This window comes from Peromyscus eremicus, chromosome 1 (assembly GCF_949786415.1).
Source record: "Peromyscus eremicus chromosome 1, PerEre_H2_v1, whole genome shotgun sequence".
In the NCBI taxonomy this organism is placed as follows: domain Eukaryota; kingdom Metazoa; phylum Chordata; class Mammalia; order Rodentia; family Cricetidae; genus Peromyscus; species Peromyscus eremicus.
Genome location: NC_081416.1, coordinates 44,605,936 through 44,623,581, shown reverse-complemented (window position 1 = coordinate 44,623,581; position 17,646 = coordinate 44,605,936). Strand labels below are relative to the sequence as shown.

Here is a 17,646-nt window from a genome sequence, read left to right as displayed (position 1 = left end):
CTGATATGGATGTTCTGAGCTTTATTCAGCTAGCATGTTTCTCATTCTTTTGTGACATCGATATCACCTTTATGAAGGGATTTGCAAAGTAAACGAACAGGACTGCTCAACAGGAAGGATTGGCACCATATTTAGCTGAGCGGGTCTCAGTGTGCCTGGAGACAGTTTTGGAAAAAAAAAAAAAAAAAGTGAAAACACACCACCACTTACATTTGGCTCTGCTTTGCGGGAGACGCTCACGCTCTGCTTGCTTTTTTGTTTGTTTGTTTGTTTGTTTCTTTTCTCCAACGATTATTTTTGCTCGTGCAGACTGGATGAAGAACTGAGGGAGGCATCCGAAGCAGCTAAGTAAGACTTGGTTTGGGTTTTGCGGCTGGTGTGATGTTGGCTTGCGTTTCAGGAATGACTGGGAGAATCTGCATGCTTGCTGTGTTCTTCTTGCCCCTGATAATAATGCTGTACCGGGAAAGTCTCCTTCCTTCCATGGCCGATGGAATCATTGATGTTTTCACTATCATCTATTTCCCTACTATCTTGGTTATCTTAAGGAAAGCATTTGACACTGTTTAATTTATTTTTAATGTATCTGAAATTCTAGATATCACCAGAAAACACATCACAGGCATCGTCACACAGAGTGTGGCATCTGAATGACCCTTACATATATTGAGGGAACAGAACCACACCAGTTCGTATTATGAGAAACAGTAGCAAATAAAAATTGGAAAGATTTTTGTAGAATTAGTTTCACAACCTTCCAAGATTTAAGTAACACTCTGGAGCTAGAGAGGTGGGCCAACCATTATCTAGAGGATCAGGGTTCTATTTTCACATGACTGCTCACAACTATCTGTCTAAGGGACCCCAAACTCTCTTCTAGCTTCCACAGGCATTTTATACACATAGTGCACAGACATATGTGCAGACAAAACACCCATACACATAAAATAATAGTAAAAATAAGCAAATGCTTGGTTTAATTTTTAAGAACTATCACTTAACCCATAGTTTCTGAGCTATTTTGATTGAGGGTGGTCATTGCTCCGTCTTGTGAGGCAGGATACTGGAAAAGGCAAAGATGTACTGTCAGGAAAACAGAAAATGAACACATACCAAATGATGTTATTTGGTGAATTATTTAGTGAGGGAACCAGTAAAGAGTTCCCAGGAACTTGGAGAGAATGTAAGTGGCATACCTGTGGCAGTCACTTTTTCCCTTGTTCCAAGGTACCGCATGGATACCTGAAGCCATATGCGGTTCCAACCGTTGACTGAACTCAGACATACCTGTGATTTACAATAGGTCACATAACATGACAGAAGTTACTTAAGACTTATGAGTGATTTATTTCCGTAATTTTCCATTTAATATTTTCAGAGCATGTTTGACTGCTTGTAGCTGAACCTGCAAAAAGTACAATTGCAGATTTGAGTTATAAGGAATTTACAAAAGGCTGTTAGGATAACATAGTTGGGTTAGATAATAGGTTAATGTTCAATGCACTAACATCAGGTTATCTTTTCCACTGGATAGAGATGGTCGCATCACTGTAGGACATAAATCTACAAGTTAACCTCTGCCCTTGGGGCACTAAGGGACAGACCTGGAATGTCGTGCTAGAGCTGACTGGGAACAGGCCCCAATCATTTTCCTTTTTCGTTTTCAAGGCCACAAAGAAATCTTCTGACATTATGTGTTAAATGTGTACAGCTGCTATCCAGAAAGTCTGCTGTATTAAGTACATTAAGCTTCTTTGCCATTTTAAATGTTGCTTATACTGTTAATTTTTACAACCAAAGCAAAAAGCTTGAACAATGTCCAAGGCTGTTACAAATTCTGAGTAAATGCTAAGCAGTGAGGTTTTCCTTTGCATTAAAAATACCTGAATAAAAACAATTAGATGACCTTAGCTGTCTTGATGCTGATTTGTTGGGTAAGATATTTGCCAGAAGAATCCCACCCCAGTTGATCCTATTCCTTTTGATGGTGAAATCAAAAAGTATTTTCACATTTGCATATATATAAGGAAAATGAATTGAGCTCTGTTGACCCCACAGGGGGTTGGTTTTTAGTGGGTTTTGTTGTTGTGTTGTTCTTGTTTCTGAGACAGCATCTCACTATTATAGCCTTCACTGGCCTGGAACTTGCTTTGTAAACCAGGCTGGCCTCGAACTCACAGAGATACACTTGCCTCTGCCTCCCCAGTGCTAGGCTTAAAGGCATGTGCCACCACACCTGCTTCCACAGAATGCCTCAAAGTCCAACCGTTTTGGTGCTCACTGTACCTCTTTAGCTAGGTTTTAGCCTCTGATACAGCCCCTAAACCCTGGGGCAGACTCTGTAGATGATTGTTGGCTCAAACAATAAGATCTCTGCTTATCTGAGGTTGGAGGCTAGCTACCCCCCGGTTCTTTCGGTTAATAGATGCCCTGACTGTCCGTGTGGTTTTGTTGGGCAGCTTTGGACTGGCTCTAACCTGAGTCAGACATGTGCTGTATAAAGAACAGAGCCTCCTGCCTATTGTGTTTGCCGTTCCTACAGCATTTTAAAACCTCTGCCTCTCCCCTGTGTGCTCCACAGCGCCTCCCATTGACCTCCACAGAGATGGCTCAGCCTGACAGCTTTCTTTTGAACCTGAGACCCACTCGAGGGTAGAAAACACTTTGGAAGGGTCTGTACTATACGCACACCCTTTCTTTGTTCACAAATGAGGAAGAATCCATTCTCCACCTTTTCAGTGGTAGCACTAAAATGTCGGCTAGTTGTGTTTCCTTTGGGGAGATCCCCCAGTTAAAAAGCAGAGAGCCTGGGCTTGGAAGCTTGCCCTTTCCTGAGTCTGTTCCAGCTTTGCTGGCTTTTGCTAGTTCACTGTCAGTACTTACTTTGCTGTCCTCGCCAAACTTTGTCCATAAAAATACCAGACCACCAGCAGGGTGAGGGAAGGGAGGGAGGGAAGGAGGGGGGCAATGACCTGCGAGGGAAACAGCCTCCTGGTATTTTCGGGAAAATACTGAACTAGCCACAGACCCTCATCAAACGGGAAAATTAGCTTGTCCAATTATTCCCAATGGAAAAGGAGCCCTTGTGTTTTAAAAGGATCAGTTGGACTGGAGTGGTGGCTTAGCAGTTAGGAATACTTACTGCTCTTCGGGTGGACCCGGTTTATGTGCCCAAAACCCATATGGCAGCTCACTGTAACTCCAATTCTTGGGGATCCAACTTCTTCTGATCTCTGCAGGCACCAGGCACACATGCAGTGCACTACATGCAAGCAAAACACTCGTACACATTTCTTAAACCTTTAAAAAAACATAAATAAAAAGGATCATAGAATCTTTTAAATTATTTTTCCCATTTTAAAAAAAAAAAAAAACTTGCCAGAGGAGGAAAAAAAAAGTAAAAGCTACAGTGTAGTATTAGGAATTGCTGCTATAAGGTGAACTTGAAATCTGTTAGCATAGTTATCACACTGATATGGATATCATGAACAGCTAAGTTATACAAAGACATATGCACCATTGAAAACTTGAATTCCATTCTTTTCTGTGAGTGCACTTTTCTTCCTGGACCTGTCCCACTTAGGTAGTGTTAGAATTCGTGAGTGCCTCCTGAACACGGCTCAGCCCTGGGGAGTGGAGAGCGTCCTGGCCCTCTCCTGTAACAGCATCAAGTCGAGCTGGCCCAGGCAGTCTTTTCTTACCATGCCTTGGAAAATCCTCATTCTTGTGAAGCCTGAAGGCTGACTGCGTTATGCCTAAACAAAATTCAGCTGTTTAAAAGGTTTTCCTCTGTGTATAAAATATTTTTTTATTCTTTGAGGTAAATAAATTTTTATTCAATATTTATGTTCACTGCATAAGAACAGATTTGAAAAGTAAGAAAAAGTGGCTTGGACAGATAACCACTGGAGGTATTTGAAGTTTTGTTACTATTATTATCTTTTTATATTTCTATATCTTGAGTAATGACTATATCTCAGGCCTGATGCTAAAAGTTAATGGCATCATTTGTTTTAGATTTGGAATCACAGGAGTAGCAAATGGGACCACATTAAACAGTTTCAAATGCCCCAGCCAGTGATGCTGACATGGCCACAAGAGTGAGAAAATGTTGACTACTTCCTATTTGTTTGTTTGTTTGTTTTCCCCTGCACTCAGAACGAGCTGCCTTTACAATGATCCGGAAATGACCTCTATGGACAAGGAGTAAGAACTCGCCATCAATAACAGCTATGTGCTTACTTGTAGTTTCGTATGGCTGGATTCAAAGGGAAACTAATGTATCCAGGATTGGGTAAACCTGTGAGATGTTCAGCTTTCATGGGCTCTGTTCCTGAAATGGCTAATTAATTACAGAGACATTTGCCAGATATTGTTGTCTTAGTGATTGCCGCCAAAGACAACAGAATGCTTCACCTGACCTCCCACTTTTCCACTCCAAAAATGAGCAAATGCATTTGGGGACCAGTTGTACGAACACTGGAGCAAGAGGAATGCAACTCTGCTTTCGGAATTACGTCATCCATTGCAGTTAGGAAAGGCTCAACCTTCCATGTGGATTTAATATTTTGATGGATAGGGAAGAAATATCTTTGCTTTGCAAGTTCCAAGAGGCAGTTGAGTCTGTCTGGGACTTCTGGAATTTTATAGTTGGATATTGTGTCCTATAAGAAATAGAAACTGGACATGCATAGAGTCCTTAGCCTATGCCAGACTCTGTAAGAAGCTCACATACAGTGCCTGTGATTGCTCCTAGAGTAAGCTTATGAAGTACATTTTACAGAGAAAAAGGAACTATGGATAAAGCATGTGACTAACCAGTGCTTTGCAGCCATTAAAAAAAAGGGGGGGCTGGGGGGGCCCCAAGGTGGGATTTGAATCTTGATCTTGCAGATCCAGAGTCCATGGCTTTCAAATCAGGGAGGTGGTCTATGCTGAAATTGTTGCTGCTTCTCATCTAACAAAGGCCAGAAACTGCTCACATAAAAGTGGCCATGTCAGTTTCATAGAACTGTGGTCAGCAGTGTAGTTTCAGGAAATTTGACATCCAGCAATTTAGGCCTGTCCTTGTTCCCAGGAACAAGAAAGGCAAGCCAAGGTCAACTTAAACATGGCTCCCGTAGCACTGTTTGTCTCCTCCTAGTCCAGAGAGAAGTTGGAAAAGCACAGTGCCGTGTCTGCAGCTGCCTTGGTGACCTTACAGCTTAAAGGAAGTTTAGGGACAAAACACTGAGTCCCAACTCAAAAGAAGGAACAAAGGGCAGGATAACTGTTGTAAGGGGACCTTCCGAATCATCTAGCTATTTCCTAAAGGTCACTCTTGTCCCAGCTTTTGAGATGACAGCACCAGTTGCTTCAAGCAAATTGCTTTTTGCAAAGCAAACATATCTCAGTCCCTAAGTCCACCGTAATCATTTTTCCAGCACAGGGCATTTCCTCCTGTTGCAAAGCAAAGCCCCTTGAACACTTAACAGCCCCCACAGTTCGCCTTTTCCCTCATTGGCCTGTTGCTGCGACATCTGGGGGCTTACCCACTCTTCTGCCTGCCTGGTTTGTCTGCTCCTCGTTAGTGAGAGGGCTGTGGGGTTGGTGTAGAGGGTGGCATGCCTATTCCTGTTCGGGCTCTCTCCAGGACTGGGTGAGAGGAAGGGTGGATGCTGCCAACTGTTGATGTTACTTCCCATTCTTAGAAGAACATGTGCTCTGGAAATTTCCCTTTTCTTCGTTCCTATCTTTCCTGAGCTCCTACCAAGCATATCATCTCCCTAACCAGCAGGATGAGATCGCAGATGAGGAACAGGAGTGGGCAAGAATGTTCCCCCCCTGACCTCCAGACTTGCATTTGTTTGCTTGCTTGCTTTAACATTAGAATGAATGTTAGAACTAACAGGCTTTGTTCACCTTTTCCTGGCTTCTGGGGGAGATGGAAGGATCCTGCATGGGAGCATTTTACACCTGTAGCTAGTACTGAATGGATGAACTGCAAATTGGGCACAAGCTCTTTCAGGGGGCTCCATCAGGCTAAGAATGACGTGAAGTAAGATATGTAAGGGTCCCATAGTGACCTCCTGTTCTCCACAGAGAGAAGGAACATTATGCCTTCCTTGCTGGTCCTCCCTAAAACACAAGTATTCTTAACTGCCATTAAATAGGATTGCCACATACCTGGTAAGGAACCTCACAAGAAGTGGGACCAGCCTGCCACTGGATGGTAGGTCATTCTTGTGCAGGGCCAAGTTGGTTATGGACAGCTAAGCTCATCTCCCCAGACAGGATGAATCCCCCATCTACATTCAGTTCTGGCCAAAAGTTGCCATTGGTGCTATTCTCCAATGGGACACTTGGTTAGGAAACTACTTTCAGTGCTTGTCCCCCTCACTTTAGATTTGGAATTTTTCATTCATATCACAAAGTTATAGCAGGACTATTTATCATTGTAATGCATTTTCTAAATGTTATGATCAATGGTTCTGTTTGGTGACGATGAATTAGAAGCATTACTAGTGGCTTCATTAACTCCACAAGGTAGCTCTTGTCTCAGAAGCCATCTGTAGAGTGGTTTCCTGTGCAGACTTATCAGGAAGTTGCCCACAGTTGCTCTTTGCATACTCTGGGTGAACAGGCATTAGTCTTTCAGCTATTCAGTTACCAAAACCAAAGCAATGATTTAAACCCCAAAAAGTTTGACAAAGGACTCAGAACAAAAGAAAAGGAAAGATAGGGTTGGAGATGTCCATTCTAGTGTGTTGGATCAGATATTTGTCAAAGGTCCAGATTGCAAAGCACAGACTGCCTACTTTAGACTCTACGGAATCTGAGATTAGTGAATGTCTTTGTGTTTTCAGTGGAAAACTGAGCCAACTCCATGAGAGAGAGAATAAAGCTCCAGTTACCAACTGAGACCTAGCGCTGACTTCTGAGTACATCTAACAACATCTTAGAAGCAAATGCAGTTAAAAAAGAAAACATGACCTGCTTTGTAAAAGTATGTTAGAAACAGATACAGGAGTCCAGTCGACAAATGAAGATGCCACCCAAGGAAAGTCCTGCAGATAACAAGTCAGATCCTTGAAAGCACAAGAAACAAATAAGTTACCAGTGGTCCCCTTTGAGCCGGCCACTCACCACATCTGTCACAGCAGGCTCTTCAGACTCCCTAAGCAGGGAAGATTATTGCCAAGTTAGACCTATTCCTTTACTAGTCGTGAGACAGACTGTGCCAATCTATCTTAACAGGATACAACCCAGAAATGGGAACTTGGAGGGCGTAGGTGATGTGGTCAAGTGTGCACAGCTATGAAGTGCTGAAGTCACTGAGGGAATTTCAAAGGAAAAGCAGCACACAAGTGCACCCTAGACAGACAAGTGGTCTAGGTTAACGTGACTTTGTCTGCAAAGTTCCTAAAAAGGACTTGTTTGCCACATGGGCCACAGGAAAGTCCACCCTAGCCAGACTGATAGCTCAGAGGGGCAGAGAGAAATCCAGACTTCCTAACAGGTTCCTTTCAAATTACTCGTTCCTCTTTTTATCGTGACTGGAGTTCTCTCTCTGGCCGTTCACTGGCTCTGGTTCTCTTCCTGTGTGGGGCAGGTACAAGACGGTTGTAGGATGTTCATTAAAAGGCAGAAGAGAGACCCATGCAACTCTAAGAATGTTTATTCTGTGCTGGAGAGGAGCTAGGAGAGCCAAGAAAGCAAATTGCTGCTTAGACACCCCAAAGACCAGTATGCAGTCCCAATTCAAGGATGAGAGCTCTCTAGAGGGTTGCTGGTGTGAGCCTGTGTTCAAAGGTCAAAGATTCGGGAGTCTGAGGTCCACAAGCAACTGCAGGAGAAAAGGCTTCCAGACAGGAAGGGACAGTGTGAGGAGAGAGCAAGTCCTGTCAGACTTCTGCTTTCCAGGACATCCCGCACCCAGTCTGATAGACCACGCCACTATCATTCAAGATGGCTCTTGAGAACTCAGTCCAGACTCCTGTGGTACACACACACACACACACACACACACACACACACACACACACACACGGGCGGGGGGTGGGGGGGAATGTGCTATACCATCTCTCCAGTCAAGTGGACACCAAAAACTGACTATCATAAGAAAGAAAAAGTGACCCACTGAAAATAGGAAGGCATAGTGATGTTCTTTATCTGATTTGACTTTGGGTTTGAGGCTTAACGTGAACCTTTCATTTCTGGGTCCTTTTGGAAAGGTGGAAAATGCTTCCAGAAGCGATTTTGTAAAAAGAAACAGTCAGTATTTTTATTGTTAAAATATTTATTTGTTTATGTACTTACATGTGTGTGTGTGTTTTGCCTGCATGTATGTCTGTACATTCTGTGCATGCCTGGTGTCCATAGAGGCTAGAAGAGGGCACCAGATTCCCTGGGACTGGGGTTACAAATGGTTGCGAATGGCCATGTGGATTCTGGGAATCAAACCCAGGTCCTCTGGAAGAGCAAGCAGCCAGTAATCTTAACTGCCAAGCCATCTTAATCATCGCTCCAGCCCCTAGAGTCAATACTTTATAGAAAAACTTAACAACTGGTCGATGACTCTTCCAGCATAAAGTTAGGTAGTTTCTTGAGGTTATTTGAAGAAAGGTGCACCCGAGTGGTGGCTGAATTATTATTGAATGCTCCTCATTTGGTCTCTTTTCTCTCCCCTGCCCCCTCCAAACCAGTATCGACCTGAAGCTGAAAGAGAAGCCCTAGCCAGCCTGCCGGAGGAGGGATCACTGCCTGCTTCGTGGTTCTGCCAGAACAGGCCTGCCTGGAAGAGACAGGGCTTGCTCTCTCCACTTTGCGCCACCTGCTGCCATTGGAAATGTCCAAGGGGGGGAAACGGGAAGAGAATCTGTTTACTGTTAAGATATTTTATGAAATGTTGTGTATTTTCCTATTTTGCCAATTACGTGCCTCAATAATTTTAGTTGAACCTTAGCAAGAAAATAGGACCTTCCATTTTAATATTATGGTAACCCTTGGTGCAACGGGACTTGGTTCCTTAGACTGGCTTTTACCAAAAGCATAGCCTAACTCTGCTGTTAGACAGATGTGAATACAGGTCCGTAGATTGACTGAATCTCCCTGTGGAGCTTGTTCTGGATTTAAGATACACAGGGCTTGCCTTGTCCCAGGAATGTGGCTCTCTAGAACTCTATGAAATGCTGCGTCTGATTAGGACAGACAGACAGATATGAAATCCTCATCAGCTAAGGCACCTGCTCCCTTCCTGTCCACTTGAGTCTTCTTTTAATTTTTCAAAAGGAACCTAGGCTTTCTAACTCATGTAAGCTTTACTTTACATAGCTGTTTGTAATGGCTCTTTTAGGACACTATTTCCCTAATGATCTTTGAAGAACTTCATATTGTGAAACGTAAGATGAACATCAAATTTTTAGTAGCTAACTATGCTTCAGGCTACAAAGCAGGTTTGAGCCTTTAAACTTCAAATGCCAGCTCCAAGGTGGCCCACTCAAACGTTGTTTGGCAACATTGACTCATCCAAAATTAACTCTCATATGCATTGCAAAAGCAACCTGCTTTAAGAGGTTTAAAATTCAGTGCAAGTATATACTAGCCTTTATGAAATAGTCTGTTTCTGGTTTTTATATGCCCTTTAAATTGCCGGTGTAATTTCTAATCTGTGGATCTCTAGCAGAGGCTTCCAAGCTGTGCCGAGGGTAGGGCTGCACTATAAGAGAAGGTTGTTTCCTTCAATTAGTCATATTTAGCCATACTAGGACATTTTACAGAGTTTAGTAGCCTAAAATAAAATGCTACTGAAACACAGAGACACACATTTGTTTTCATGCTGTCTGAAGCGTCTTTCACGCCTTCCCCTCCAGAATGGAATAGTGACAGCAGACAGTTCTCCACAAACACATCTTTAGAGGAGAAAAAAAAAAAAAAAGTGTGCTGACCCCTACGCTACCAAATGTACCCATTCCTACCCTGGCCTCTGCACCTTTTGTATGTATTTAATGCTTTCTCCAACTGAGTGGGCAGAGCGGATGTACACTCATTGGTTTTTGTCAAAAACATTTTTTCTTTCAAGACGAGATTTCACCATGTACCATAATTGGCCTAGAACTTACTATGTAAATAGAGTTGTCCTCAAACTTGTGGTGATCCTCCTGCCTCGGCCTCCGAAGTGCTGGCATTATAGGCTTGCACCACCATGTCTGGCCTTGTAAAGAAAATTTTGACATTTACAGACAGTGAAATATCCACCCATGGCCTACCGAGACAAGCAAGGGGTCCTTCACAGAAAAGGACGCGATGGCCGGACTCAAACTGAAGCCATCCAGAAAACTTCTCTTGGGAATCATTCTCCAGAGTCAAACAGTTACCAATTGGCTGGCAGACATCAGGACAGAGTGAAGACAGGCCCTGCCTCGTGGCTTTGTTGAGGAGAGCTGTCTACACTCTGAGCCCTGGAGAAGTCCCCTCAGCAGGGAAACTTCATTGCCCAGGTGACAGGGTTTCTCTGGCTCCATTTGCTTCGTGTCTGTTTCTAATCCTGTCTTCCGTACAAGCTCACACGTTATACATGGGCCAGTTCCTTTTCCTTCATAAGCCTCTACATCATCATCTAGTTTCACCCTCCGATCCCTTTCAACCTGGTATCTTTTTTGGCCTTTGTCTTTTTTTTTTTTTTTTTTTTTTAAATCTCTTTCCTCATTACATTTGGCTAATTTGATAGAAAAATCCCCGAATCAGTTAGGCTTTCCTAGCCTGCCCTGACCTTTCGGAAGCCTAACCCTGAACATCGTGGTGATGTAAGTATAACTACCCAGTATTCTCATTTGCTCACCTGCTTAACACGTTAACTCCATCCAGTCCCACTTGGAAGATGAATTACAGGTTCCCCCAACCATGTTGAACCCATGAAGTCGTGAAGACCTCAGAGATCAACTCAACAAATCCGTAGACATGGTAACAACCCAGCCATTTACATTTTCTTTGAGCTTGTCCAGCCTGTGTGTGGAAGATCATTCAGGTGACATGACATGGTAAATTTAGTGTGAGCGTCTTTCAAATAAATGATGTTGTTTGGAATATCCTGGGCTGTAATACCATTCCAACATTTAAGCTTATGCTATTTTATTATCTTCAGAAAACAAGTTGCTTTAATTGCACGTGCTAGAGAAAAGCCACCATGTTCAGCAAATGAGTAGACTTCCAGCAAATCCCCGCAAATAGCCCATAAGCAGGTAGATAGAACTCTTACACTGCTCAGCCCTGGTGCCTGCACCTCAGCGTTCTTGCTTTGGTCCGACTGCCGGGAACTGCTTTGCACTTTTTCCTGTAGATTTGTAGTTAAGGGAACACCGGGGGTCATCAGGGCCAAAGTGGTGTTTTCACTCTAAGTAGCAGCTACTGTTTGGCTGGCTTTTGACCAAGGGATGGAACAAAAATCTGCACAGAAGGTAGTTGATGAAGAGTGAGAAGTTTGAGGGCAACAGCTAGGGATGGAGGAAGGCCCCAAAGTTCCTGTTGAAGCCATACAGTGTTATATGAAGTTCCTCCCTAGGGCGTACTGATGAGCAAGAAAGTCACTCCCCCAGCCTCCATTCCTAGGATGTAATTTTGAGGATTCCTTTATGGTTCTGCACAACTCTTGTCTTATCACAATGCTCCTGTGGTCTGCTGCTTTAGGAATATCTAGGTGTGCACAAATTAACCTTTTATATATTGAAAGAGTTTTCTACATGTATTGGATTGCTCAGAATAAAGTATAGATTAGACATGTTTTAGTAAACAAATTCTGCCTAAAGAGTATGGATTAAAAGTATGAAGACATGTAAAACACAATATATCTATAAACCCTTGCTGTGTAACTCAGAAATAAAAATAGATTCCACAAGTTGTGGCTTCCTTCTTCAACTTAGTGAAACTCTCTGTGGCCTCCCTTAGCAGGAACGTGATATACTTGGCACTTGCCACCAGCAAACTGTACATATTTTGGTTTTCCTGGCCATCTAAACTGTATTATTCTCTTTCTAGTATCACCTTTCATGTCTTGGAGTTCTTTGCACTATACTTTCAAAGTGTATCATTTACTCCTTGGGTAAATAACTTCTCATTTTGGGAGTGTCCCCGTATTTCATGGTTACTTTATTTTGCATTTCTCTGTCACTTACCTTTTCATAACATATTTATTTTTAAATTAAAGTGTACTTAGGGCTTGGGGTGTAGTTCAGTGGTAAAACATGTACTTGAAATGAGCAAGGTTCTCTATTTGATCTCCAACAAAACACACGCACACACAGACACAGACACACACACACACACACACACACACACACACACACACACACACTGCAGCATGCATGCATGGGTGCACAAAGAGGCATTTGTCATTTTAGTCTCTCCCCTCCCCTCCTTTTTTTCTGGAGTTTTGTTTGATGAACTTTCATAGCTTTTAGGCAAAACCAGAGTTAGAAACCATGACTATACTTTTTTAAAATTATTTTTATTTTACATGCACTGGTGTTTTGCCTGCATGTATGTCTGTGGGGGTATCAGATCTTGGAGTTACAGACAGTTGTGAGCTGTCATGTGGGTGCTGGGAATTGAACCTGGGTCCTCTGGAAGAGCAGTCAGTGCTCTTCACCTCTGAGCCCCACTACTATACTTTTGTAAACTAAATAAATAGTTGTGGGAGGCTAGGGGTGTAGCTCAGTTGGTAGAATGCTCACCTAGCATGTACAAAGCCCTAAATTCAAGCCCCAGCACCACATGTACCCAGCCCAGAATCACACTCTTGTAGTCACAACACTCGGAATCAGTAATTACATTAACAAAAAGTGAGGGATTTGTGTTCTCCGCATGAGTTCTGGTGGATATTAGAATCAAGGAGGGGAAGAAGCAAAGAGGAGACTGAAATAATCACAGATGAAAGAATGCTAGACTGGCCGGGCGGTGGTGGCACACGCCTTTAATCCCAGCAATCGGGAGGTAGAGGCAGGTGGATCTCTGAGTTTGAGGCCAGCCTGGTCTACAGAGTGAGTTCCAGGACAGGCTCCAGAGCTATACAGAGAAACTCTGTCTGGAAAAACTAAAAAAAAAAAAAAAAAAAAAAAAAAGGATGCCAGACTGCGATGGTGGGAACTGGGGGGGGGGGGGGGGACTGGGTGGAATGAGGCGGGTGCACACTGTTTCACGTGGCTCAGCTGTGAAGAGCAACAAGCTACACATTCAGAGGAGCACTTAAACCACAGGGCAGAGGTAGAAAAGTTAAAAAAAAAAACATTCCCCAAATACACACATGCCGAACAAAGACAGACATTATGCAGACCCACGTGTTTTCAGGGACTTAGCCCACCCTTTGGAGCAAATGCAGGGTGTGAGATGAGGGGTGGACTGGGGAGCCTAATTAATAATTCGAATCAAAGGGAGTCTTATGGAGTGAATCAGCCTTCAGCCGCGGAAGCCGTGCCTCTCAGGGGAGGTCGTGGAAAAGCTGTGCTTAGGCAGTCTGGGTCTCCGAAGGGCTGGTCCCTTCGCTCCGTCACCTGTGCCCTTTCAGTGCAGTGGCTGTCCATGTGCACACGCCTTGCCAGGAGCTGCCCCGTTTCATCCTTCTAGACAGTCATGGAGTTTTTAACTCGACTGATGACTTTCCAAGTATTGATCCACATACAGTTTCGGGCTTTACAGAGTGGAAGATGCTTGGGGGGCGGGGGGGGGGGGCTAATTGTCCTAGATAATTTCATTCACATTTGCCCAAAATAACCTTCTTTAAAGATTGTTTGTTTGTTTTTAATGAGCATGCATTTGCCTGTGCTGTGTGTGTGTGTGTGTGTGTGTGTGTGTGCCTGCCTATGTGTGTACTATGTGCATGCAGTGACTAAGGAGGCCAGAAAGCCCTTGGAACTGGAGTTACAGGTGAGTGTGAGCCAACCAACATGGGTGCTGGAAATCACACTTGGGTCATTTGCAAGAGCAGTAAGTGCTCTAAACAACTGAACCATCTTTCCAGCCCCTAAAACAACCTTCTCAACCAGGAAACTTTTTTCTTTTTAATATATGACTATTTTGACAGAAATAACTGCTCTCCGTTTCTGCAGTCTTGTCCCTAATGAGGAACAGACAGCCCTGGACACTTGACCTTGATTTCCTTTTGAAACTCTCCCCTCTTAAGTGAGTGAGATGAATTATCCAGTCGTCCGTCACGTTTGTTAGCCATTGCCGTTAACACGTTGTGGTTGATTCTCATTGTCCATGATGGTTCTGTCCTATGAAATCAACACAGCATGAATTAGTGCACACCAATCCGTTGCATGGGGAAGAGGCACAGGGCTGGGTTAGTAGGAACCTCTGGTTATAGCATTTCCATCAACTGACCAGCACAGTAGCTTGCTTGTGTTCTCTCTCTCTCTCTCTCTCTCTCTCTCTCTCTCTCTCTCTCTCTCTCTCTCTCTCTCTCCCTCTGTTTGTGTGTGTGTGTGTTTTATAAAAAAAACACCTATTTGACATGTTTTTACTTTATTAACATAGAGTTAGTAGCCAACAGCTTGAATATATCCCAGCCAGAGCGGAGCTTCTCTGCATGTGTAATCTCTCCAGAAGACAAGTCCCAGGGCTGGAGGTCTAGCCCTGTAAGGCACGTGCTTAACACACACAAGACCCTGGATCTGTCTCCCACCATCAAGCAACACAACAGCAAAAGAAGACACATTGCAGCCCTTGTGCATTTAAAAATATTAAGCAGTACTCATCTCTACACTTGGGAGTCCTCTTCAATTGTGAAATCAACAAAAAAGAACAGAAGGAAAACCATAGGAAAGGACACTTGTTTATAGCAGGCAAGCTGAAGCAAAGACATAGCCCCACCTGCTCAACCTCAGCCAGAGTTCCTGTCTCCAGCTATGCAAATGTGCCTCCACTCTGCACATGTTCATAAATGGCCGTGAAAGTGCCCCAAGTATTGATTTGAGGATATAAATAAATTTCAGCAAATGAATTTACAACAGTAGAGTCCTTGAATATTGACAATACAATCTATCCAATGACCCCAGCACCTTGAAGCAACACATACTGATTTCAGTGTCTGGGGGTCAGAAAGTTCGCTTCTCTCACAGGTACAAAGTAGGTGTTGGCCCGGGGTGTCTATCAAGTCTCCATCAAGGTTTCGCTGGGGCAGAATCCGGTCCCAAGCTTACCTGCCTGGCTTGGAGCAGAATTCACTTTATTGATGGTTGGTGAACTGAGGACCCCATTCACACTGCCTGTAAGCGGAAGCCCTCAGATCTTTGCCGTGTGGATCTGTCTAACATGGAAAACTTGTTGAGGGGGAGAGACTCGCAAGATGGAAGGTGCATTTTTTTGTGATGTCACAAAAGTGATATTTTCTAAGTTGTTCTATTCTTTCATAACAGGCAAGTCAATAGACCCACACAAGGTATACAAACCAGGAAGTGGAGATTGTTAAAACCACCCTGGAAGTCTTTTGTCATACCCTCAAGCCCTCTGCAAAATCCCTGGACTCCTGCTTCCTCTAGCTTGTTAGTGAAGGTGTTTGTCCATGTTTTCCTCCTTTGCTTTTTCCTCTCTTCCCCCAAGAATCCAACAGACACGTTTCTTCAGATTGTTCACATCCTGGTGTCAACAGCCATGGCAAACCACCCTTTCCCTCTCAGTCCCTGTGCCCTTTCCAGCATCTGGGGGCAAAGGTTAAGCTGTCTTCCCCAAGCTTTGATGAGACCATTTCTCTGCCCTCTCACTGTCTTTCAGATCAGGCACGCTGGGATTTCAATCTTGGTTCTACTTACTAGCTTGTATGACTTTAAACAAGTTCCTTGACCTCTATGAGCCTCCCTTTGTCCATATTTTTAAAAATGTGGATCAAAGTTTCATCCTCTATATTTATATACTGGTTAAATTGTAATTAAATGTCCAACTTAGGGCTTAATACAGATAAAGCATTACAAAAAAAAAAAATCTATGGTTTCTCTCCCTGCTCCACACTGCTCTAGCCTTTGTCTGGAGATGTTAGCTGATTTCCAAGACCATTGCTAGCCCTAGCCTCAACTTTAGTTTCTGCCAACCATGCCTGCATCTCATTTCCTTCTTGACTCTTCTTCCACACAAACAAGTTTCTTTGCCTCCGATAGCCCCTGTAGTGGTGAGTCTAATATCAACTTGACAAAAGCTAGAGTTACTTGAGAAGAGGGAACACCTTTTGAGAAAATGCTCCTCTGGACTGGTCTGTGGGCAAGTCTGTGGTGCATTTTCTTCACTGATCATTGTGGATTCTGGGTGGTGCTGCCCCTGGGCTGGTGGTCCTGAGTATGTGAGAAGGCAGGTTGAGCAAGGCATGATGAGCAAGCCAGAAGGCAGCACTCCTCCCATGACTTCCGTTTCAGTTCCTGCGTCCAGGTTCCTGCCTTCAGTTTCTGTCATCGCTTCCTTCGTGGATGAACTGTGATGTGGAAGTGAAAGGAAAATAAACCCTTCCCTCCCAGTATTTTGCTCGTGGTGTTTCATCACAGCAATAGAAAGCTAGCTAGTCAGTCACACTGTTCCAGCCCCTGCCATACTCCTTCGAAACTCTTACTTCTGCCGTTTGCTTCTTGGTTTTAGATTTTTTTTTTTTTGTTTCAGATTTATTTTTGTTATTTTTGTGTGAAGGTGGCTGTGTTTGCATGTGGGTGTGAATCCAGGTGCCCCAAGAAGCCAGAGGTTCATGTCAGATCCCCAGGAGCTAGAGTCACAGATAGCTGTCAGCCACCTAATGTGGATGCTGGGAATCACTCCAGTCCTCTGGAAAAGTAGCAAGTGCTCTTAACTGCTAAGTCATTTCTCTAGCCCTTGGTTTTTATTTTTGTTTAGTGATAATCTCAAGCATTGCAAGAACAGGGATGGAACTATAACCAAGACATGTGATATTTCAGAGGCAGAAGTCCAATGCCTTGCAGTAGAGGGTAAAGAGGAAGAAGCGAGAGGCAAGGAATGAAAGGGAAGAAGACATTTATGAGTGGGTTGTCTACAGAGTTCCTCACCATCAGCCAGTATCCAGTGTATCCTACCCACAAAGACATCATCAGGAAACTATCATTGCAACATGCTGCTGTTCAATCCCTGTGTTCTTCAAGTTTCACCCATTGTCTCAATAAATGTCCTTTGTAGAGAAGGATGTGATCCAGACCACATTTATACTTAGTCTTTGTGCCTCTTTAGTCTCCTTCAATCTGGCATGATTCTTCAGCTTTCCATGACTTCTGCAGCCCTGGCATTTATGAATGTTACAGTTGTTCCATTTAGTGTCCCTCAACTTGGTTGTAGCTGTTGGATTCAGGTTACTCATCCTTGGCAATAGTACATCAGAACTGACCTATGATTTTCCAACTGCACCCTACAGATGCTCATTTTGAATAATGATTACAAAGTATTGTAAGGCTTTCCCACTGGGGAAAAAACGCTTTTCTGCCCTTGTAATTAATGATTTTGTTGTGGTAGAGATCTGGGTATGCATAGATAGCCTGTTGCCCATCAGACTTTTAATTTACTAATATAGTTCTGTTGGCACGAACTTACAAAATCTTACTTTATTCAATAGGCTCTCTGTAAGTGGGATTATTTATTTTGGTCCTCAAATTGTTCCCTGTAATCAGGCTGTTTCAATCTGGCTTCTGT

At 43.5% G+C, this 17,646-nt stretch overlaps 1 protein-coding gene across 4 annotated transcripts in view; it reads left to right on the top strand.

The window, feature by feature from the left end:
* The window catches only part of Prune2 (prune homolog 2 with BCH domain), a 262,900-nt gene extending 253,101 nt beyond the window's left edge, over positions 1–9,799 (top strand). For 2 of the 4 annotated variants that reach the window (XM_059259935.1, XM_059259925.1), the window contains exons 18-20: positions 310–348; positions 4,159–4,206; positions 8,685–9,799. In XM_059259935.1, the coding sequence (XP_059115918.1) occupies positions 310–348; positions 4,159–4,206; positions 8,685–8,715 (118 nt within the window). In that variant the 3' untranslated portion in view covers positions 8,716–9,799. The remainder of the gene's footprint in view (positions 1–309; positions 349–4,158; positions 4,207–8,684) is intronic. The other 2 variants (XM_059259952.1, XM_059259943.1) reach the window with 1 other exon arrangement.
* Positions 9,800–17,646: the final 7,847 nt, after the last annotated feature.